At 40.7% G+C, this 23,060-nt stretch overlaps 1 protein-coding gene across 1 annotated transcript in view; it reads left to right on the plus strand.

The window, feature by feature from the left end:
• The window catches only part of Gda (guanine deaminase), an 82,126-nt gene that overhangs the window by 46,996 nt on the left and 12,070 nt on the right, over positions 1 to 23,060 (plus strand). Inside the window, exons 3-10 of the mRNA XM_059259782.1 lie at positions 1,114 to 1,285; positions 4,210 to 4,297; positions 6,615 to 6,720; positions 11,195 to 11,222; positions 13,519 to 13,626; positions 15,842 to 15,949; positions 18,166 to 18,263; positions 20,268 to 20,335. Of these exons, the coding sequence (XP_059115765.1) occupies positions 1,114 to 1,285; positions 4,210 to 4,297; positions 6,615 to 6,720; positions 11,195 to 11,222; positions 13,519 to 13,626; positions 15,842 to 15,949; positions 18,166 to 18,263; positions 20,268 to 20,335 (776 nt within the window). The remainder of the gene's footprint in view (positions 1 to 1,113; positions 1,286 to 4,209; positions 4,298 to 6,614; positions 6,721 to 11,194; positions 11,223 to 13,518; positions 13,627 to 15,841; positions 15,950 to 18,165; positions 18,264 to 20,267; positions 20,336 to 23,060) is intronic.

Raw genomic sequence — 23,060 nt, forward strand, 5'->3', positions numbered from 1 at the left:
ATTTCTAGTTCCCTTTTTAGAATAGAGCATTTGAAAGCTGCTCATGGTTGCACCTTACATCTGGATGTATGGATGCCTAGCCTTTACTGGCTGAGAATTTCTTTCTTGTGTCAAATGGCTGAGTTCAAGTTCCTTGGGTGATTTTCCAGTTGTTCTAGGTGAAAGCAGTGGAGTAGATATCATCTTCTAATGGATATGTGTTTGGATGAGTTGATAAAATGAATACCCGAGGGAACTGAATTAGCTTTTTAGATGAGCTTTGTGTGTCTACTAGCATTTGCTTTCCTCCCTTCTGTGGATAGTGCTTCTGAAACTTAAAAATATCTATCCAGAACTCGTTGGTATAAAAATAGATAGAAATGTGGCTGGGGAGGCTCAGCTGATCAGAAGCACGAATGGTAAGCTGGGCAGAGTGATGCATGCCTACCATCTCAGCAGTCAGAAGGTGGAATCAGGAGAAACGTAAGTTCAGTGCCAGCCTGGGCTATACATCAAAATTATGTCTCAAAAAAGGAAAAAAAAAAAGAATTGAAGAAGGAATGGTGGTTACAGCATCACACCCCTCTCATTACTTCAACTTCAGACCAACAGTTTATTTCTACACTTTCCTGGCAAAGCTCAAGGATCTCAAACCAGCCAGGTGTGTTCTTGATGCTTCTGTTGAGAGCTTGGCCTTTGAACACATGGAGAAGGACAGGATTTCTTGTGGCCTCTTAAGATGAAGTGGACCACTGAGCCTTAAGTCACTGTTTTTGACCTTTATTCCCTCCCTGTGATGTGTGTCCTTGTCCCTCAGCCTAGTTCTTGCAGCTTGAAGACCCTATTCTCACCTCTACTCTCTGTCCAGTTGTAAGGAGAGAGTCAGAGGATGTGGCCATGGCTTCTTTCTTTTCTGCTGCTACAGCAGTTTGGCTTCGATGCCTTCCTTCACTCCACCGTCTCTAACTAGAGCTGCGCTCATTGCAATTTAGGCTCTCTCTCTTCTAGTAGAGTTTTATTCTTATTTTCTGATCTCTTTAAAATAAGAAAAGTTAGAGTTGTAAAAGTGTGGTATAAATGAAAACCTTGTCTAAAGATGCTCTGAAATGATTTTCTTCTCCCCTTACTTCCCAGTGAGTTCTTCATGCCAGGCCTTGTTGATGCACACATCCACGCTCCTCAGTATGCCTTTTCGGGAAGCAATGTCGACCTGCCACTTTTGGAGTGGTTGACCAAGTACACGTTTCCTACAGAACAAAAGTTCCAGAGCACTGAGCTTGCTGAAGAAGTCTACACCAGAGTTGTCGTGAGTATTGTATGAGTGGGTGCTGTGTGATGCCTGATCATCTATGCAAACATTCATTTCTAGGACCAAATTTCAGTTATCAAAACGTTAAGGTTGGGATGAAATGTGGCAACGTTTTTAAGTCCTTTCATAATCTGCTGAGCATGCCATCCTCACAGGGGCAAGGAGAGAATATGTGTGTGATGACCCTAGTCTCAGTTTGGTGGGTTCTACTACAGCACTCTCTTATCCTCATCTTCTGGGTGTGCTCTCTCACTGCAGCTAATTCATAGTGCTGTTCTGGGGAACCATATGGAATATCCATGTGACCTTTAAAAGGCTCTGTGACTCACTGTCCTCCATCTGTAAATCTCAGAGATAAGGATAGAACCTACTTGATGGATTGTTATGATAATTCATGAAGTTAATATTTGGGAGGTCCTTTAAATAGTGCCTAGCACCTGGTAAGAGCTGTGTCTTATTATTTTTTTAAATGTTCAAGGAAAAATTAAATTTCAAATTACTTTTAGAAGAATATCACATTGTTTTAGTGGGTTTGCAAGGAGGGACGGTAGGATGGCCCCACATTGCAGAACAGGCGGGAATGTGATGTGAGGACTGACAGTGTTAGTGGGAACTCTGGAGCCGAGTCAGTTCCCGATCAGTGGCTGCTGTGTATGCCCCCTGTATGCTGATTGGCTGGCAAAATGGGCCACTTTCTCCTCTTTTATAAAAACTAGCTCCAGAATAAGAGCACATTCAGAAACTGGAAAAACATCTGCAGCGAAGAAGGTAGAATGCAAACACTCTTTCCTGGCCTCTGCCTCCTGCAGGGAACTCTTCAGACTGCATTGTTCCTGGATTCTTGTAGGACTCACTGGTGGTTCTTCTGTGGTACTGGCTCCACATCTTCTGCAGGAACTGGCCCAGCCACCCTGCCAGCTCCTTGTCTTGTATCATTCCAGCCTTAAAGAGTAGCAGCAAGTGATTACATTCAGTCAGTGTCTTGCTTAATTATAATTGTGGGCTTACATTTTAGCCTGCATCCGCGTGACACCAGAAAAGCAGAGCAGGGCTAAAAGCTGGTTATGAATTGGCTAGCACACTGTGTTAATGAATTGTGTTAACCACACCAAATCCTTATCTTCAAAATGTATTTATACCTCACATTGTTCTAAAAAGGGGTTGAAATTGCTTAAAATTGCATAGTACGAAACAAAAGAAAATGAGTCATCAAATCACAGAAAAGGAAAAAGAGGAGAATGGAGAAATAAAACCCCAAAGTCAGTGCACACTCTTGGGAGAATCTGTCACAAATTTTGCTCTGGGTGTCTAGCACATGATGTAGACAGGGAAATCAGAAATGAAATTCACACTGTGTATGTGATTTTGAGAGCCACATCTGTCAGAATAAAAGCACATCTATTCTTTATACTGAAGTTAGAAAAATTAATTCTGACATTGCTTAATGTGGATGGATATTATGCTGTCAAACTATATTTGTAAAGATGGTTAGGGGTAGGAGAGAAAGAGAGAAGGAAGGAGGGAGAGAGAAAAAGAGAGAGAGAGAGAGGAAAGGAAGGGAAAATTCCACTGTATCAGACCTTTACACTTGAGATAGAGAATCAAAGACATATATATATATATCCTTCAGGCAATGTCCATACATATTTCTTCATCAGAAATGTAGGTATTTAAAGTTAGTGAGCTCAAAACTGGTCTATTCCTGACAAGTATTTATTTGCCGGACATGTCCTATGGTTCTGATTGTGAGCAGGCCTACACATGCTGAGAGCCATTAGGATGGAGTTTACCTCTGCTTAAGAGAGTTGGCATTCCTCCTTCATGCTCCCTCCTCCTTCTCCTCCCCCACTTCCCTCCCTGTGTTCTTCTGTCTGGTCACTTGACTATACTTTGAATAGACTTCTGAATTTTCTAGTGTGTTTAGTTCATTCCAGCCAAATTTGAAACTATAGTTTCTCATTCAGTTCAAGCTTTTCTTCATGAGAACCCAGGCTGGAGGGCTTTCCTCACACCACATCAGCACTGACTGACTGGTAAACCTCGACACAGGATGAACTTTGGAGTGAGCAAACAGGCCCCAGCATCACTGTGAGAACAGACCTTCTAGCCATTCATTTTCTCTAGGAAGGAATTCTTCAGCCTCTTCAGGAACTGTGGGAGTGGCATATTTACTTGGTGTTCTGGTGAAAGTGACTGAGAACACTGGACATCAGCTAGATCTCCACTTAATCCCTTTCTTCATCTTGTTTCTGTGGGATTTGTGCCCTTTCCACACCTACCGGTCTCTACAGAGAGTGACTCCCTACACAGGGAAGGAGAGGAGTGGTTGGGTGACATCTACAGGGAGGAGGAAGTGGCTGTATGGCCTCCAGCCAGTTTCCTGTGAGCACACCCTGTATCTGCCCTCTTCTTAAGGGTTCCAGGTTCTTCTCTGTGTTCTCTTCTGCAGTTGTCTCATCTTGTGTTTTTTAGGGCTTAATCCATTGCTCTCACTTACTATTGTGCAAGTGAAAATCTCCTAAGGACAAAAGAGACGTAATGATCAGTGTTCCGCCAGGTGGAAGCAGAAGTCTGGCTGAATGAATTTATTTTGTCATACAGAGAAAAATCCCATTCGTATTAATTTTAATAAAATTAAAATATCCCCAAACAATCCTGAGGAAAAAACGTGTTAACCGGTACCACATTTTATGACCTCTGAAACACACACCCAGGAAATTAGAAGTATCAATTTTTCCTTAAGCTCACACTTTTAGAATATAAATACTTTTGCCATTTACTTAGGTCTCTTCCACATCAAGATGGCATACCTTTAAATAAACACATTTTAAAATTAAAAAGCAGACTTCTATTTTTATCTATGTATGCCATGTGACTTTTCTGAGCACACGCGATTCAGGATTTTTGTGATTTATTTTTAGAGGAGAACACTAAAGAATGGTACAACCACGGCTTGCTACTTTGGAACAATTCACACTGACTCATCCCTGCTCCTTGCGGAAATTACAGGTGAGCAGCTGAACGCAGGATTTATGGGCACATCAAGCAAAGACAACCAGACCATGCCTGGCAATAGTTCATACTCAGTAGGAAGTCGTGCCTTTGGATCTAGAATTTGAGCGTTTGCACTTAGTAATTTTTGCAAGTAACTTTGTGTCTGGGAATATCCTTGACCCTTGAGTAGTTTTATTGTTTAAAGGATTTAATTATTTCTATATGGATTCTGGTCCCAGGATGATGTTTATAGATCTTAATTTTGTATATTGATTTGGAGCCATTTAGAGCACATTTATCAATGTAGCCATGGCAAGAGTTAATTACACTATAATTAACAGATAGGTCTTGGTGGTTAGCTAGATTCAGGGCATTGTGCTAGATGCTAGGAGCACAGTGTTAGTTGAGTAACACCAGTAATTCTATTACTAGGTACCAAACAATATGCAAAGTACTCTACTCTAAATAGCCTTCTGACTTCTACTGATGCCCTCATTGCACAGACAGGTTAACTAAAGCTCAAAGATGCTCACATATCCAAGACCTCAGAGCTGGGAAGCGAAATGAAGACTGGTTTTAGGTCAATGATTCTAAACATACCCAGTACAGTGCCTGACATTTAGCAGGCACTTGGCAAACTGTTGGCTGATGATGCATTTACCCAGCTGTTGGGTTCCATGGTAGTTCATACCAAAGGCCTGATGGCTAACATTGAAAACAAAGATGCAAGTTCTCAGAAGAGGCAAAGGCAGCTGTCTGGAATGATTCCATGGAAGACAAAATGAGGAGAGACTAAAATGAGGAAATGAGATGGACAGAGGAGTTGGGGGCAGAGATGTTGATGATGGAGGCAGGAAATAGCATGGCTTAAAGGAAGGGGGCATTCATTTCATGGTCAGGATGGAGAGGAGGATGAGCAGGTTCAGACCACAGAAGGGCTTGAATATGCATCAGAAACTCTAAGGAAGGTTTCAGGTCAGGTGAGTAATATGATGAGAATGACATGTTAAGGAATTAATCTGATGACTAGATATTAAAATAACTTCCAGGGAAAGGGTGGCAGAAAGCCCTTTGAAAGACTTATGACAGGAAGGAGACATTGGAAAACAGCCCCACCTGCTTAGCTCAACTGAAGTAAGGGTTCCTCCAGCACATGTGATAAAGATTCTTCGTTGCCAGCAGCTGCTAGGCATTCAGTCAATGATAACAATATCTATGCTGCTATAATCAGGAAGGAAGTAACACATCATCTGAGAACCATGAGCCTTGGGCATCATTCTTGGTGTATTTCTTACAATCCTGCACAGAGCAGAGGACTTTGGGACACTGGAGTCTAGATCTCAGATGATAGATACCATCTTGGAATAATCATAGGGGTGAGGAATCAAATTCAAGGCCATCACCCAGTATCTGTGTTCTTAACTTTTCATATGCTGTCCTTTATCCAGAAAAGGGACATGACATGCATGGGGAGAAACTTGGTCCAGTGATGGCAGGAGAGTAGCAGATGGGAGAGAAATGAATGGGGGGATGCTGTGGGATGTTCTGTATGGCAAATGTGTTGCTAATTAGTCAATAAATAAAACACTGATTGGCCATTGGCTAGGCAGGAAGTGTAGGCGGGACAAGGAGGAGAATAAAGCTGGAAAGTGGAAGGCTGAGTCAGAGAGACACTGCCAGCCGCCACGATGAGGAACAGCATGTGAAGATGCTGGTAAGCCACGAGCCACGTGGCAAGGTATAGATTTATGAAAATGGATTAATTTAAGCTGTAAGAACAGTTAGCAAGAAGCCTGCCACGGCCATACAGTTTGTAAGCAATATAAGTCTCTGTGTTTACTTGGTCGGGTCTGATGGCTGTGGGACTGGCAGGTGATAGAGATTTGTCCTGACTGTGGGCCAGGCAGGAAAACTCTAGCTACAGGGGGAAAACGAGAAAAATTGGTATATCGAGAATATTAATGTATTTTCTAGGATCTGAGGTTATCCCCTTTTATACCATGAGAGAAGATGAGTGTCAAGATAGTTATGACATTGGTAGAAATATAAACAAAGTGTATAATCAAAAGTAAAAGGTAAATAAGAAGTATAAGATACCCAATTATTTTCTGGCAGGCTGGGAGTGGGCTGGGGGCTGAGTGGAAACCATTTACTAGTCATTGAATTTAGTGGCTTTGCTATTGTCACAGTGTTAAGACAGAGAGATGATTCTTAACATTCTCATATATTTTTAATGATAATTTTAATTTAAAAGCCTTTTTAGACTCCTCAGAAAAAGTTAAGTGTTAAAAAAGAAATACATCTTCAGATTCTTTCTCTGTGTGCTTCACAGATAAATTTGGACAGCGAGCATTTGTGGGCAAAGTATGCATGGACATGAACGACACTGTTCCAGAATACAAGGAGACCACTGAGGAATCAGTCAAGGAGACAGAGAGGTAGTGTGCCTGGGGCTTTTCATCTGTATTTTAGATGAGGCATCTGATATGCTGATGGAGCTTGAAACAGGGAGAGAAAAGTGTACACCATCAGGACCCAGTTGGGATCTGAATGTGGTGACAGACTAGTGCAATTGTTGTATTACCTAGTTAGTCTACAGCACTCAAATACATGGCAGTGGTCAGTGGGTGACTCACAGAGCTTTCCTCTGTAGGCTATTCTTGACCTTCATAGAAAGCTCCACAAAATGTCTTTTTTTTTAATGTTAAGAAAACTGGGCCTGATATAATCTGGATGACTTGCCCACAACCATTGGAGTAGTCCACTTACCATAACTCTCATGTAACATTAGAGATAATCATCTTATAGAGAGATGGGATTAGTCTTTGGGGTTATTGTTCTAGAGGTTCCAGTACATGATCTAGTGGCCACATGCCTTTGATGAGGCAGGAGTGAGTACAGGATACACAGCTCACCTCATGAGTCAGGAAAGACAATTAGAAAGAGAAAACTGGCCAGAATTCCAAAATACCTCTCGGGGGCACATGCCCAATGACCTAAAGATCCAGCAGGCCCCGCTTCATAAGATACCCCACTTCTCAATAGCATCAACCTGGGAACCAAACTTTGGCACATGCACCTTTGTGGGACACTCATCCAAACCATTTTATTAGTGTAGATTGTAGCATCAGAGCCAGGATTTAGTAGAGTGAAAAATCTCAATGACTTAAAAATGTAGAGTTCCTTATAGCATGACATAGATCTCACTCATTAACATGAGCTTAGTGTGAAAAGAAGAGGCAGGAGGTATATACCAGCATTTTTTATTCATGTACATGCTCAAGAATAATAGTGGGAGGAGTCACTTACAGAAAACATATGAGAGGTTATAGAAAAATGTTCCATTTATAGATGAGTGAAAGACATTTCAGTAAAGATAACTCGGTCAGGCACAGTGGTGCACAGCTGCAATCCAAATATGTGGGAGACTGAGAAGGAAGGATCATGAGTTCTAAGCCAGCCTTAGCCACATAATAAGACACTCTCTTAAAAAAACAAAACAAAGGTATTTTTTTAGTAACCAAAAATGTGCTTTTCTGGCATAAAGCATAGAGAAGTACAGAGGTGCAAAGCAGAGACATTGTCACTGTGAGATTTTCCCTATAACCTTTCAGTGGGCTTTAAAAAAACTTTTTATTGATTCTATGTGGTTTTTACATTATGCACACAGATCTCACTCATCTCCCTGTCCCATCACCTCTACCCTCTTCCCTTATAACATTCCCCCCAAACAAAACAAAATTTAAAAGTATACCCTAAAAACAAAACAAAGAAGAGAGAGAATTTTGGCATGGAAGCTGCAGTGTGGCTCAGTGAGTCACACAGTATACTTCTTAGTCCATACATCTTTACTTGTAAGTGTTCTTTACAGTGGATCAATGTGTTATAATCACCTAGCACAATCCTTTTATCTTGCCTTAAGATAAGGGAAAAAAATCTATATGCATTCTGGAATGACCACAACATATGCAAACACAGAATTAGAATATCTCCTCCCCAGAACTTTTATATGAGCAGAGACACACAGCAGGAAGGCTGTATTCCTTATACGTCTTTATTCCACATCGGTGGACTTGTGGGAAATAGACCCTTACAATAAAAGATCTAGACACATTCAACAATGACACACAGGCAAGAGAAACACAGAACAGTAGAGACCAAGGTCTATTTTAGAGTCACTAGGCACAGAATGAGTTCACCAGAGGATGTGAATAGCCTGTTTTAGGGTGATCTGTATCTTAAAGGATAGAGCACCATGTGCAGACAGAAATGTCAAAACACGGTGTGGACAGAGATTATGCAACAGGTCTACATGAAGACTCTAATGTGACTGGTCCTCAAGCCACCACACACAGATGCCAACTACGAAGCAGGTGTCCTGGATGCTCCAGTGTCAGTCTCAGGACAGGACTCCAAGAAATCTGCTTGCAAGAGTGTAGGGATAATCAGTGCTGTCCTCCAAGTTCAGCACAGCAGGACTATCAGTGACTCACAGATAGGCAGCAGGGGAGGGTAGAAGCCTAGGACCCCAGGTAAGCTAGTTTGCAAGGCTTAGCAGAGCTGCCCAGGATGAACTTTAAAATTACTACTCTAAGAAAAACAAATCAAACACAAAAGGGAGCACATTATAAACTTTCATTTACATTGACTATATAGAAAGTTCATGTAAGTTCATGAGACAGAAAGTGGAGAAGTTTGCTGGTGCTGGAGGCAGGGGGAGGGGAGATGATACTGCCCGTCTCCTGCCTATAGACCCAGGGGATCTCATTCTGGTGATGAGAATTCAAAGGCTGTATTATTATGGTAACTCTACAACCCAGTAAATTGACTACAGTTATTGAATAGAGCACTCAAATGGGTGAACTTTATGATATGTAAATTGTACTTCACCAAAAAACTATTTTGAAAAAATGGAAATATGTTCCAGTGCACAATCTCTTTAAGAGTTGAGTAGGAAAGGTTAGATTTTTAAGTGCCTATTTTTTGAAGGGTTGCTTTTAAATTCACAAGAAAGTGATTCTTGACAAAGACATTAAGAGAATAGAGCGGAGCATATTCCAGATTCCTGAACCGCGTGACTCTTTTGTGTACTACATTGCTTCTCTCTTCTCTTCTAGCACACATCCTCCCATTTTTGCCCCCACATAACTGAAGCAATCTCTTTTGAAGTCCAAGAATCTTCAGATGTATTGGCATGCTCTAGAGTCTTCTTAGGGTGTAGAATTAGAGTTAAAAAAACAAATTAAGTCCCTCTTCTAATATGCCAGTGTCACTAAGTGGATGTAGCCCATTTCATAAAATTGGTGTGCTCCTTTGAAAAAATGTATATTTGTGCATGTTTGCACAGGTGTGTGCGCACAGGTGCATGTACTAGTGCACACACCCATGGAGGCCAGAAGAGGATGTTGGGTGTCCTGCTCTGCCACTCTCCACCTTACTCCCTTGAGTCAGGGTCTCTCACTGAACCGCAAGTTTTCAGCTGGGCTGGAACTCCCAGCATCCACCTGGCTTCGACCCAACACTGGGGTTACTGGCATGTAGAGCTTTTTATGCCTTTTCTTTCTTTTTTTTTTTACATTGGTTCCAGGAATTCAAATTCAGATCTTCATGCTTGCATAGCAAGTGTTCCTACCCACTGCACCATCTCCTCGGCCCCACAAATGAAGAATTCTTTATTTTAAAATATTACCCTCTGAGTATACTGCATTAGGCTAGGGCTTCTCTAGGAGACCTGATTTGTCAAGTATGATGCCCTGCTCATGAAATCACTTTTAAAACATTAATTGCACAGAGTAGTATCTTTCATTGTGACATTCCTATACATGCATCCGAAATACTGAGATCATATCTACAACCCCCTTAATAACTTTTGATTATGGTTATTTCATGAATTTTCTATATGTTCAATTTCATATAACATTGAAGGAACTTATTGATCATTTAAGTACTTTTCTTACAATTATCTTTGATGGCTTTTTCATGGTATCTTGAATATTTAACAAGGAATTTCACGGTATTGCATTCCACATCAAGAGATACACAGAAGAAATTTCTTTAGATTTATTCTTTTTGAGTGTACATTTAGATTTCAGCTTTGCTTCTATTTTCTGGGATTCTCCCACTTCAAGTGTGTTTCCTCTGAAATGCCGAGGTGAGAGCGTCCTGCATGGTCATGGGAAGAGGAGTGCACCTGTGACCTTCAGCACTGGCCATATGATCAGTTCCTGCACAATCTGCTGTTGTGGTCACTTTACCTTAATTCACAATTTGTTTCCCTAGGGCTAAAGATGGAGCCCAGGGCTTTGTACCTTTATACCTGGCAAGTGTCTATCACAGAGCTACATCTCCAGGCTCTCAATTCACACTTGAAGTCTGAAATAGTCTTTTCTGGCCAGGGCAGAAATAACCATGACATGGGACAGTTGTCACTGTTCAAGTAGGCAGAAGTTCACCACTTGTCCCATCCACACACACTTCAGAGACACCTATGTCATAGTCTTCCACCTTCCTCCAATATCTACCTCCTGCCAGACCCTGTCCTCAGAGACTGATGATGATACTGTATGCATATGTAGCTTCCACATAAGAGGAGATTAGAAGAGTCCATGGCCCTGTCATCCATGGAACACACTGGACCCACTAGCACAGCCTGGGGGCTCTGTGGATGCTCGTAATGGCCCACAAGATGCCACAGGACAATATTCCTCGTGATTTTCCTCTCCCTCTTTTGCTATTAAAGAAAAAGCTGAGCAATTATTGTTTGCTAATCTCCGATTAGTGGTGGTAAAACCCACACGGTTAAAAACGTTTGCATGGAAATCAGGACATGTAAGGGTCACGTTTTCACCCCATTTGAAACGTTTATTTAAAAAGATGAACTTTTCTAACTTTACCTCTGTCACTTCTTTTCAGATTTGTGTCAGAGATGCTTCAGAGGAACGTAAGTGGATTTGTCCGGGTTTCACCAGAGTGCTGCTTTGTTAGCGGTGGCATCTGCAAAGTTGTTTGATAGATTAGTCTGTGTGCCTATGGCTTAGTCTGTACATAAGAGGTATTCTCCTGGAACCTTTGATTGTTGACACGGGGTACCCAATGGCTCAGCTCAGAGAGGTCAGATATTTTAAAACTGAAAACATCTGACAGAGACTGTGAGTACCGAGGTGTGGAGTGTGATGGCTTGTCGCACATATGCAGTGTCAGATGGTGGTCACAGTGAGATCCATTCACACGTGTCAAAAGAAATAAAATGGGTATCTTGGAGAGATACCTGCACCCTATGTTTACTGCAGCATTATTCAGCACAGCCTCAAATATGGAAACAACCTAGGAGTCTATGGGTGAATAGATAAAAAAACTAATTATATTCATTTGTACATTTTATATATTATACATTTATACAAGAAAACTATACATACATGTTTGTACACATATATGTACACATGTGGGATATGTATACAATCTAAATATGTCTCCCATATCCCATGAGTATGTATGTATGTATACACATGTACATGTGTAATGAGATACTATTCATTCATAAAAAAAAGATCTTGCCATTTGAGACAGCATAGATGAATCTGGACTATATTATTTTAAATTAAATAAATCCAATTCAGAAGAGAAATACTGCATGTTCTCATTTGAATGTGCAATTTGAAAAAGTCGAATTCGTAGAAACTTCTGGTTTTTGCTTTCCAGTGAAGGCTTATAGGACACTGTATTTAGACCTCTCTTGTTATGTTTTGTTTTAGCACAGTTTTGTAGTCAGGAACAATTATCTGATTTTAGTGGATTTGATTATTCACTATTAAAACATGCTGCACACTTTATGTTTACTGAACTTGTTTACAGCTTCAGAGATATTGTATGTACCTTTTTTTTTTGGTTCCTGTACCCTTTGTCTATATGCAGCATGGAACCCAAGTTTAGTCAGGTATGTGAATTCTATCCCAAGTTCTCTAAGCTTTTAGTTAGTCTAAGGTGTGTTGATCAGCTGTCTGTCACAGTAACAAAATACCTGAGGTTAGCAGTTTATAAGAAAGGAAGGTCTGCTTTGACTCACAGTTTCAGACAGTTGTAGTCTATGATCATTTGGCCTGGTGGCTTTTAGGCCTATGGTTAGGCAGACCATGATGGCAGAAATTCCAGTCAGAGGGAAACTGCCTACCTCAGGGCTGCCGGGACACCACAGTCAACTTCTTTCTGACTGGTTCTACCATCCAAAGGTTCTGTCACCTCCCAATGGCACTATTAGCTGAGAACCTTCACCCATCATGAGTTGGGGGGGCATTTAAAATACAAACCATCATTTAAGGTGTGACAGTCTAGTCACTGTCCTCAAGAGTCACCCTCTCAATTCAGCCTTCCCATTCTCACTGTGTTTCCTCTTCAGGTCTGGGGCTTTTAATTTTTATAACATTGGTCTCTGTAGAGGCAGTGCTCCATGATCCAAGGAGGTGGGGGACATATGGACATTGAGGACCTGTCTGGTGCTTCCTCTTTCATTGGTTCTGTCCACTGCTGGTCTCCAGTGTGGACTGAGAAACAGGCTAAGCTCAGACTCAGTTCCCTGGCTAGAGGATGCCTTGCTCTGTAAACGTGTGGCACATGAGGTCCATACATAGTCAGCCAGGCATCTGCTTTGCTCTGGCATTGTGGGGCCCATGAAAACCATGCTATTTCTTGCCTCTAAGCACAGTGTGAACCTGGTTTATGGCTCCAGAGGACAGGCTCTTAGGTCAATAAGCATAGCCCTTCCTCCCCATATGATTCTTCCCTGTCACGTGGGAAGCCATAGGAATGTTCAGAATTTCTTACAATTTAACCCTGGGTGAGTTATGGATAATGCTTATAGACCCTCTTCCTTACTCCCTGTAGGAGTTATTTTATCCTGCTAGCCAGTCACTGACATATTACTAAAGAGTTCTGAGTGAGGATGCAGCAGCACACCTCCTCAAGATGCAGGCAGGGAAACAAGCCACCATCTCACATGTGGTGTCCCCACCCCAGGTCTCATCTGAGGTCATGAGAAGGGAACACCTATCAACAGAAATAGAACTTTCTTCTTGAAGAAAGTGCTGTTCTCAGTCATGAATTGTTTTTTTTTTTTTGAACCTAGAACATCTGTCTATTTGAAATAGGAGATTTTTCCTCAATATAGAAACTGTAAAATCACAAATGTGCTATGTGTTCCTAATCTCCGTATTTTCCTCACGAGTTTCTTTTATTATTTCCAGTACTCAAGAGTGAAACCCATAGTGACCCCACGCTTTTCCCTTTCTTGCACGGAGACCCTGATGAGTAAACTTGGCAACATTGCCCAAACACACGATCTGCACATCCAGGTAGGCATTTTTCTTTGGTTTGTGCCTCTGTCTACACCTGTAAGATCTCTTAGTGCCCTCAGGTCATCTCTAATAATCTGTAGTTTGTCTACTGAGATCTCCTAGAGTCAAAGAATTTCAGAGCAGGAGGTGCCCTGACTGATGTCACCAGGAGGCGCCCTACCTTAAGTCACCTAATTCAGTTGGTCAGTTTTGCAGGTCAGGAGCCTGAAGTCGTTTTCATCCTCCGCATTCTCTGAGCCGTCTTAGACAGGCCAAGCAGCTTTGTATAGGGTAGCAAAGTCAACATCAGACTGCCCATTCTTGTTAAATGCATTTAATGCATTTCCTTCCCACTTTTATTTGATGCTTTCCTGGTGTTCTAGACCTTCATTTGCAGAGGAACCAATTATTATTTGAGAAGTAAAAAAGAACTTAATTTCCACCTTACAAAAGTGCACTTAAAATTCTTTTGTTCTGAGTTTCTTAATTTAAAACCAGGAACAAAAAGAGTATCTTCCTTTATCATTAAGTTGTTGCAATTTAGCAATAAAATCCTTTTAAAATCTCACAGCTGGGTTAAAATTAGGCGCTCCCCTCCCCCACTAAAGCTTAATTACACACTGCACTAAAATTTCCCCTTTTTCAGAGCTGATAGTCTTAGAGGGAAGAGAAAGTTGAGGTGAAGGCAACATATTGATTTCTTACTTTATTTATTTAATTTTAAAATGCATGTTCATAGGCCCCATTAGCGTGTGTCCCCCATGATTATTGTTTGTGGTTTCTGATATTTGAACTTTGAATGCAGTCCCCCACAATTATGCTCTGGTGATAAAATTCCAAATTTGGATAATATTTCCACTTTGGAAACAGTATGTTTTATTCTTTAAAAAAAAAGAAAGAGAAGGAAAAGAAAAATGCAAATAATATTAATAACTACACGAAAATACAATGAAAAAGATGTAAAAAGTCTATTTTCGGGCTGGAAATGCAGTGCAGTGGACAGAGTGCTTGCCTGGCATGCACAAAACCCTGAGGTCGATTCCCAGCATAACCTGGGCCTGGGGGCACAGCACTCAGAAGGTAGACGCAGAAGAATCTGAAGTGCAAGGTGATCCTTGGCTAGAAATCTAGTTCATGGCCATTTTGGGAAACAGGAGACCAGTTCTGCTTAGAGGGATGGAAGATAAGCATTTGTTTGTATTATCCAATCCAATCACCCCTTGGTCTGAAATGGTTTTTTTCTAGAGACTTGGGTGGCTACTCCAGAGCAAGACACTATGCCCCCTCAGATTTCAGGTGCCCCCGTGAAAGGTTGCAAGACACTGTGCCCCCTCAGATTTCAAGTGCCCTTGTGAAAGGTTGGTGTGGTTGCCTCCGACTCACTCAGCTTGTGTGTGAATTCCCATGAGCTCCTTCCTGACGAAGGCAGGATTGTTCAGCTGTGTCATCTCACATTCTTTTCTGCAAAACTGTCATCAGAAGGCTGAGAAGAGAGGTAGACTGAGGACAGGCCCAAAGCCCAGTCTTCCTTCTCCCCCAATGCTCTAGGTTCTGTAAAATCTCACACCTGAAATATGACTAACATATTTGCATAAGAGATGGAAAATGACCCAACTAGCCCAACACTTTTATTGAGCAATGAGAAATGGAAGCTTAAAGAAAAGAACTGACTTTCTCTAAGATATCTAACTAGGCTCAGAATTCAGCTCTCTTCGTTCACATTTTAGTTTTTTCTGAGTGAACTGTAGGTTCATCTTCCAATGGCCATTGAATTCTTATAAGCAGGTTGCTACAAGCAAGGCACTGGGTGTTCTTTAAAGAGTACTTATGTTTGTTCTTGCTATAGATTAGAGTTTCAGGACATGAGGGAAAGATTTCTCTCTCTCTCTCTCTCTCTCTCTCTCTCTCTCTCTCTCTCTCTCTCTCATACACACACACATACACACACACACACACACACACACACAGAGAGAGAGAGAGAGAGAGAGAGAGAGAGAGAGAGAGAGAGAGAGAGAGAGCGAGCCATGCTCAGGATATTCAGTTTCTTTGCCATGTATATTGTCATATAATCATTTGAAATTAAACCCAAATACAGACTTTAATGTTTTCATCCATAGTCTCCTACATCAGCAAGTTCAGCAAGTAGAAACTAGCAACAGCATGTTTCGACAGGAGATATAATGTCAAATGTTTTACAGAAAGAAAAATGGAAACATTATTTCTTTGTTTGCAGAGCCATATAAGTGAAAATCGTGAAGAAGTTGAAGTTGTGAAAAACTTATACCCTGCTTACAAAAACTACACAGATGTCTATGATAAAAATAATCTTCTGACAAGCAAGGTAAGTTCAGTATCATGATATAATCTATGTAAAGCAGGCTGCACCCTTTAAATTTTAAAATCTCAGAAGTAATCACTGTTCTGCAGCTCACATGCATTTTCCAGACTAGAGTAAACCCAGTGTGTGTGTGTGTATTTGTGTGTGTGTGTGTACACAGTATATGTATATCTATGTGTGTGTGTTTGTGTTTGTGTGTATATGTGTGTGTAGATATGTGTGTCTATATATATGTTTGTATGTTTGTGTGTAGATATATATATGTGTGTCTAAATATGTGTGTACATGGTATGTGTGTATCTATCATCTATGTGTGTGTGTCTATATGTGTGTATGTGTTTTGTGTGTATGTGTGTGTAGATATATGTATGTGTCTATGTGTGTACATGATATGTGTGTATCTATCATCTATCTATGTGTGTGTGTCTATATGTGTATGTGTCTATACGTATGTGTCTATGTATGTGTGTGCATGGTATGTGTGTATCATCTATCTGTGTGTGTGTGTGTGCTAATATGGACCTGACGTTTTTATCACCATCCTTAAATCTTAGTCTTTGATTGGATGGTAAGAATGATCTTTTCCCAATGATGCTTTCACAGTTAGTATGTGGGTTTTTCTTCAAGTCAGCAGAACCATTCCCAAGTATAACTGTTTAATGAGTATAAAAAGAAGTGTGCTGATAACACAGGAAAGTTTGAAAATAACCATTCCCAAGGAATTGGTTCAGTCATAGAATTTACATCATTAGAATTCCATCCAGCATTCACAAAGAGCAAAATATGCATGCTTCCACAGAACATTCAATATAGTAAGATATGCATGTGCATATGTGTTGAGTGTTTTCACACTTAAAAACTGTCCAGAGATACACAGAGAATGTTAAAAGTAATTTTTTTAACTCTGAGGTTTAGAAAAATGAGTATGTATTATTTCTATAATTAAATAAAATTAATGTGAGTGGTAAGAGACCTCATTAAGGCAGTATGCCCTTTGGCCTTGGACTTCCATGAAATGAACACACTGCCTTGAGAGTGTACTGCAGCAAGTAACTTCTTAGTGACTATACAAAAGGAGATATGAATGCAAATGATTTGAAAGGTTAATACTTTGCATAAGTAATGTAAATTTTACATAGGAAGTTTCATCATCCTCTACATATATTATCATATGATTAATAAATTAACCTTAAATTTTCATGTTAATTTTATTTGCATGGACGTTGAGAAATTTTTATTTTAATAATGATTTTTGCCCATTGAACTATGCCTCCCAAAGGAGAAAGCAATTGGATGTAGGTTTTATATTAAGGTAACAAAAATTAGAGAATTAAATGTTACTTGAAAACTCACAAATCTTACCAATATGAGAGTTTAGAGAGGTTTCAAACTTGTGGCATCTGCTTTCTTAAATCAATTTAACCTCCTTAACTAAAAGCTACTATGATATGACATATCTTGATTTTATGCCCATGTCAAGAACCATGGTGTCTATATTGAAACTAGTAACAGAAATAAAGAACAATTCTCTCAGATATGGTGGCTTATGCCAAAACCCCCAGTATTCCAGAGACTGAGGCAGGAAAATTATGAGTGTGAGGCTAGCTTGGGCTCTATAGTGAGTTCAAGGCCAGCCTTAGCTATATGGAGAGATCCCATCTTCAAAACCAACCATCTCCAAAAATTAACCCATAGTTCTTTGCAAAATCATATTTACAGCTTCCATGTACTTTTAGAAAGTTCTGATTGGAGTAAAAACTATTACCAGCCTACTGGAAGCACAGCATATAGATTTAGAAAAGAAAGCAACTTGAAAATTTTCTGTAGTAGAGATGATAAAATGATAATGTGTTCAATCTGGCTGGATTTCCTATGCTGTGGATGAGCTGGTTGACCCTGCATTGCACTGTACATCAGACAAAAGAATCAAAATCAAGAGCCGGAGCTAGAATGATGTTCAGTGGTAGAGTACTGGGCTTGATTATCAACACTACAATAAACAAACAAATAAATAAATAGTTAAAACACACAGATTTGTTGAGACCTTTTAAATATATATTTGGATACAAGGATTTTGTCCTTTCAAATAATAGTAACTGTCTTTGCAAAGACCACTGTAGCCAAGCTGTTGCTTCTGTATCTTCTTGTAATATATAGCCATGAGTATTAGTACGAGTATTTTTAGTAGTAAACTCCATGCTGGCTATTCTTCTCTCTAGACAGTCATGGCACATGGCTGCTACCTTTCTGAAGAAGAGCTTAACATCTTCAGTGAAAGAGGAGCATCCATTGCACACTGTCCCAATTCTAATTTATCGTAAGTAGACAATAATTGCTTGGTGGTGTTGGTATATAGTGTGGATAGGCATTTTCTGTTTTCTCAGTCAGTCCTTCTTCTAGAAACTTGAGTTTTACAAGTAGTGTATTTGGGTGGGAGCTGATCTTAGAGAGTGCTGTTGGGGAGTTAAGAAGTCAGTAACATCAAATCAGTTACCACAGTGGGATCCTGGAGTCTAATTCTTCTAGACTCAAACAACTGTCAGTTGTCCATCTGAAGAAGTGACGGCACAGGGACAGTAACAAACACTCCACAGTGACAGAAAGGCTGGAGTGACTGGAGGAGCACCCTTTCTGACCTTCTCCCAACAAGGACAGAGCAGCCTCCAGAAGTACGGGTTGAGCACCTCAGAAAAGAGCTGGAGGTATTAGTAAGCTTAGGGACTTTGTGAATGACACAGATGTGCATCCATGGTAGCGTAAGAAGGGCTCCTAGAGACACAGGACATTTTTCCAGTTGTTTGAAAGGTCTCAGAAGACCCTGTGTTTTCCAACGGCAAACGCACATGACTTGGTGACCTTAATTCCAGCCTAGGAACAAGAATTTAACATTAAAATGAATAGTAAAATATCCTCTAAATTAAAATATGATTCAGCTTTTCAAATAAATGCCCATCTTCAAGAGTTTCAGGTTTTCCTCGTGCACATTGGGGCTTTGGAAATTATAGTTTAGTGCATCCTTGAGCAGAGCAATTTAGCCACTGTATCTTCTTGAACTTCTGATTACAGGCTTCAGCTTTCCTTTGTCTTTTCCTTGATCAAATGGAATGAAGATGATGAGGCTCACAATTCAGGCCAGGATCCTAGTTACCACCCTAGGAAGCAGCATTTGAACTACCAGACCCCCATTTCAATGGCTTCCTTCCTCTTTGGTTGTATCATCTTTGACCCTGTAAGCACAGGAGAAGAAAAATGTGAGGGAGGATTACCTCTCCTTTTCTGTCATAAGGTCATCACCAGCCTTCTAAAATAAGACACATCAATGAGAGAAAAGCCCAGGAACATGTGTACTCAGAGTTTTATGTGTACAGGACCATTAGATGAAGACCATGGGCACAGAGAGATCTCCCTATTTGCTTCGATGTGATGGAGCATGGCAACCACACAGTCGTGCAATTGGACAAAGAGGCTTGATGTCATGCCAAGCTATGAAGTTGGGATCCTGGGGAAGGCATCTCCAGATCTTCTTAGTCCTTGTGTCATACTGTTTTCCTTTTGTGAACAGGGCAGGACCTCTTCCAAAATAGAATCACATGACAGTCTATCAAACAAAGTATGTCTGAGAACTCCTTCCCGGCCAGCATAAGACATAAGGATGGAGGATTAGAACAATCTCACTAGGGTTTGTGGCTTGCATAGGGAAAAAAGATAGAAATTTTAGTTGGTTTATTGTTGTTGTTGGGGACGAACTAGGGCCCTATGTATGCTAAACAAGCACTCTACCACTGAGTTAGACCACAGCCCTGAGAAATCCTGGTCTGTATGATTTGGAGACTTGGGGGAGGAGGTAAGAGAGAGACTCTGATTTTTGAGGCTGCTTGTAAGGCCCAAAGCATCACACAGTGGGCTATTATTTTGTGCCCTAATACAAAGCTTCTCCTTTGGGTAATAGGTAAATTGTTCTGGATATAGAGGAATGTGATGCTTTATAATTTATATTTTCTGTCATAGAAGGAGGAGTTGAGTAGAAAGCCTGTTAGATTTACAGACTAACTACAAGACTTAATTCTTCAGTATTTTCCATAGAATCCCCCCCTCCCAATTCCTTGCTGATTTGCACCCTCCCAAGAGTGACCTCATGCCAGGAAGCAGGAAGTAGTTTTTTTATGGGCTTCTCTACTCCACCACTCTCCTGGCCTGGTCTAACTGACTGTTGGCCTTAGGGCTAATAATCATAGCTTTTAGTGATATTGCCATCTTTGACAGTGTCCCTGTGCTGTTAAATCACCTGGACCTCCTTGTTCTTCATCTTCTTTCTCTCCAGGCTGAGCAGTGGCTTACTGAATGTGCTTGACGTCCTGAAGTATAAAGTGAAGATAGGGCTGGGCACAGGTAAGCGGCCTCCATCTGGAGCAGAATTGATGAATAACCGTTCTGATGGAGCTGATTTGTAGGTATTGGGTCTGTGCTTGGGGCATGTGAGCTCTATGGGTTGCTAGGGTGGATGTCTTAATAATAAACATCAACCAAACAGGGAGAAGTTTTGAAGTCATTACCCCCACCCTCCAAACCCATTTTCCCTGTTCGTTGTTTAGAAACTGGGCACCCATGTCTCACAGCTCACTACTGCCTGTTCCAGCTGCAGGGGGCCTAACATCTTCTTCTGACCTACGCAAGCACTTGCACTCACATGCACAAACTCACACAGAGACATATAATTTAAAAAAACAAATTCTTAAGAAAGGGATTAAATTACTCTTGCTGAAAATTTCGTCAGCAGCGCAGAAAACAAAACCAAGAGAGAGCACATGAGTGTTCAGGACGGGGTGGAGGGCAGAAATTGAGCCAAGAGTATGAGAAAGGGCTGAAAGCATAGGCCTGAGACAGGTGTTCCTGGCTCCTGAGGAGCTGGGATAGATACAGTAGGTCATAGTCAGAGAACTTCCACCCCTGTTTGCTAAATCATAACTGAACACACTGTGGCAAACTATTTTAATTTTAAGAAAAACAAAAATGCTCCCAAAGCATTGAATCTGGGAATAAAAAGTTACCAACAAAACAATTAAGAGCCAGTTTTCTTTCAGATGATTATTTTGTTGCAAGCGGGTGGTACAAATAATACCAAAGGCAAAATAATTATGAATCCAAAATACTATTTATATATCTGGCCATCTCCATGTGTAAAAGCAACAAACTTCTCAGCTGAATAAAGGCTTGGAAAATATTCTGTTTGTGATCCCTTTGAAAAGAATTACTTGAAGGTCTCTGCCATTGGTGATGAGTCAAAATGAAGGGTCATTACATAGGAATGTGGGTACAACTGAGAAGTTAAGAGGAACTGTCGCCAGCCAAGCACCGAGTCACAGGAGGCAAGGTAACATGTCTTCCCACATGTGGAAACAAACAGATGAACAAACAAAACCAGCACTGACCTGAGGGTAGAAAACAGACTATCTGGGTCTGGGAGAGGGGTCACGAGGATAGGGAGGACGGGAGAAGAAGGGAAGAGAGACACGACTGAAGATTGATAAGATATATGCATGTATAGAATTGCCACAGCAAAATCCATTCATTTGTGCAGTTAATATGTGTTAATGATACTAACAGCAACAAGAGAGTGACCAGAGCAAGTGACACGCTTCTGCTCAAGTTGATAACAGTGACAGTGTCCAGGGCATTCAGAGAAGCGGATTTGTATTCAGAGTACTATTAAAGTTTCTTGAATAAATTATTTTAGAAGTTGTAAAGAAAAAATGCTAACAATGTTAAAAGTGTACCTATTTTTTTTTAAGTAAGCCATGGTAATCAAAAAGATTTTCCTTTGGTGGAAACACATAGTATTGTTTTTGAAACCGAGCATTAGAGTCTTGAGTTTCGGTTCTGTATTCCTTGCATTATTTGTATATTTTTAACATGTCATAAAACTTTTAAGTGATGTATGCTGTGTAATAAAGAGATATTTAGGGTAATGGGCATAAGTCTTCCCCTAGAATTCACTTATGTTTCATGTAGCTCATATACATAGACTGGGGTAATTTTATAGTGTATTTTAAGCACACCTGTGCCACATGATATCAGATGTGGAATTTTCTAGTGTGTTGTCACCTGCATTTGAGATTTCAGAATTTTGGATCTAGAGTGATTACATGGTATAAAGAAAACTACCTGAAGAATTGTGAAAATGGGACTTCTACCCTCTAAAATATGAAAAAAAAAGGCAAAATAAACAGTGAATAAGCCTGAATGGAAAGTTTCATAGAACAAATACACATGGCATGGTGTACAAACTCGTTAAACAATCTACATGGGGCCACTCTCCCACTTGCCGGGACTGTTCCCCACCCTAACCTGATGGTGCTGTCACTCCCTCGGCTAGTTAGCTTTTCTTAATTGGGCACAAGCTACAGTAACCTGAGACAAGGGAACTTCAGCTGAGAAATTGCATCCATGACACTGACTTGCAGAGAAGTCAGTCTCTGGGGCATTTTCTTGATTGTTGATTCATGTGTGAGGGTTCCAGCCACTGTGGGCAGTACCACCCTGGGCAGATGGTCTAGGATTGTGTAAGAAAGAAAACTGAGCAAGCCGTGTGGAGTAAGCCAGAAAGCAACATTCCTCCATTGTTCTGTGTTAGCTCCTGTCTCCAGGTTCCTACCCTGAGGTCCTGCCTTGGCTTCCCTTATTATGGACTATGACCTGTGAGCCAAATAAACCCTCTCCTCTGCAAGGTGATCTTGCCATGGTCTTTATCACAGTAATAGAAACCTAACTAAAACAGTCCCTGAGCAACAGTCTCCGATCTTCTTGTGGATTTCAGTCTAGTAATGCTTTGTTTTCTCAGTCATTCCTGCCTTCCTGATGCAGCCCTCTTGGATGCCAGCAGATATCACAACATTCCTTCTTCCCTTTCACATGTCCTCATTTTCTGTGTTCACTTTGCAAAAGCCCAGCCCTAGATGACCCCAACAGTTCCCTTTTCTATGCCTACAGCTGGGTGTTTAGGAGTTGCTGGAGAGAACAGTGGGTTTCAATGTTAAGTTTTGTGCTCAAATTCCAAGCAGCTCTCAACATTGGCAACAGAGATAATTATATTTCTCTAATAAGTATCTGTCTCCTT

This window comes from Peromyscus eremicus, chromosome 1, assembly GCF_949786415.1.
Source record: "Peromyscus eremicus chromosome 1, PerEre_H2_v1, whole genome shotgun sequence".
Classification (NCBI taxonomy): Eukaryota; Metazoa; Chordata; class Mammalia; order Rodentia; family Cricetidae; genus Peromyscus; species Peromyscus eremicus.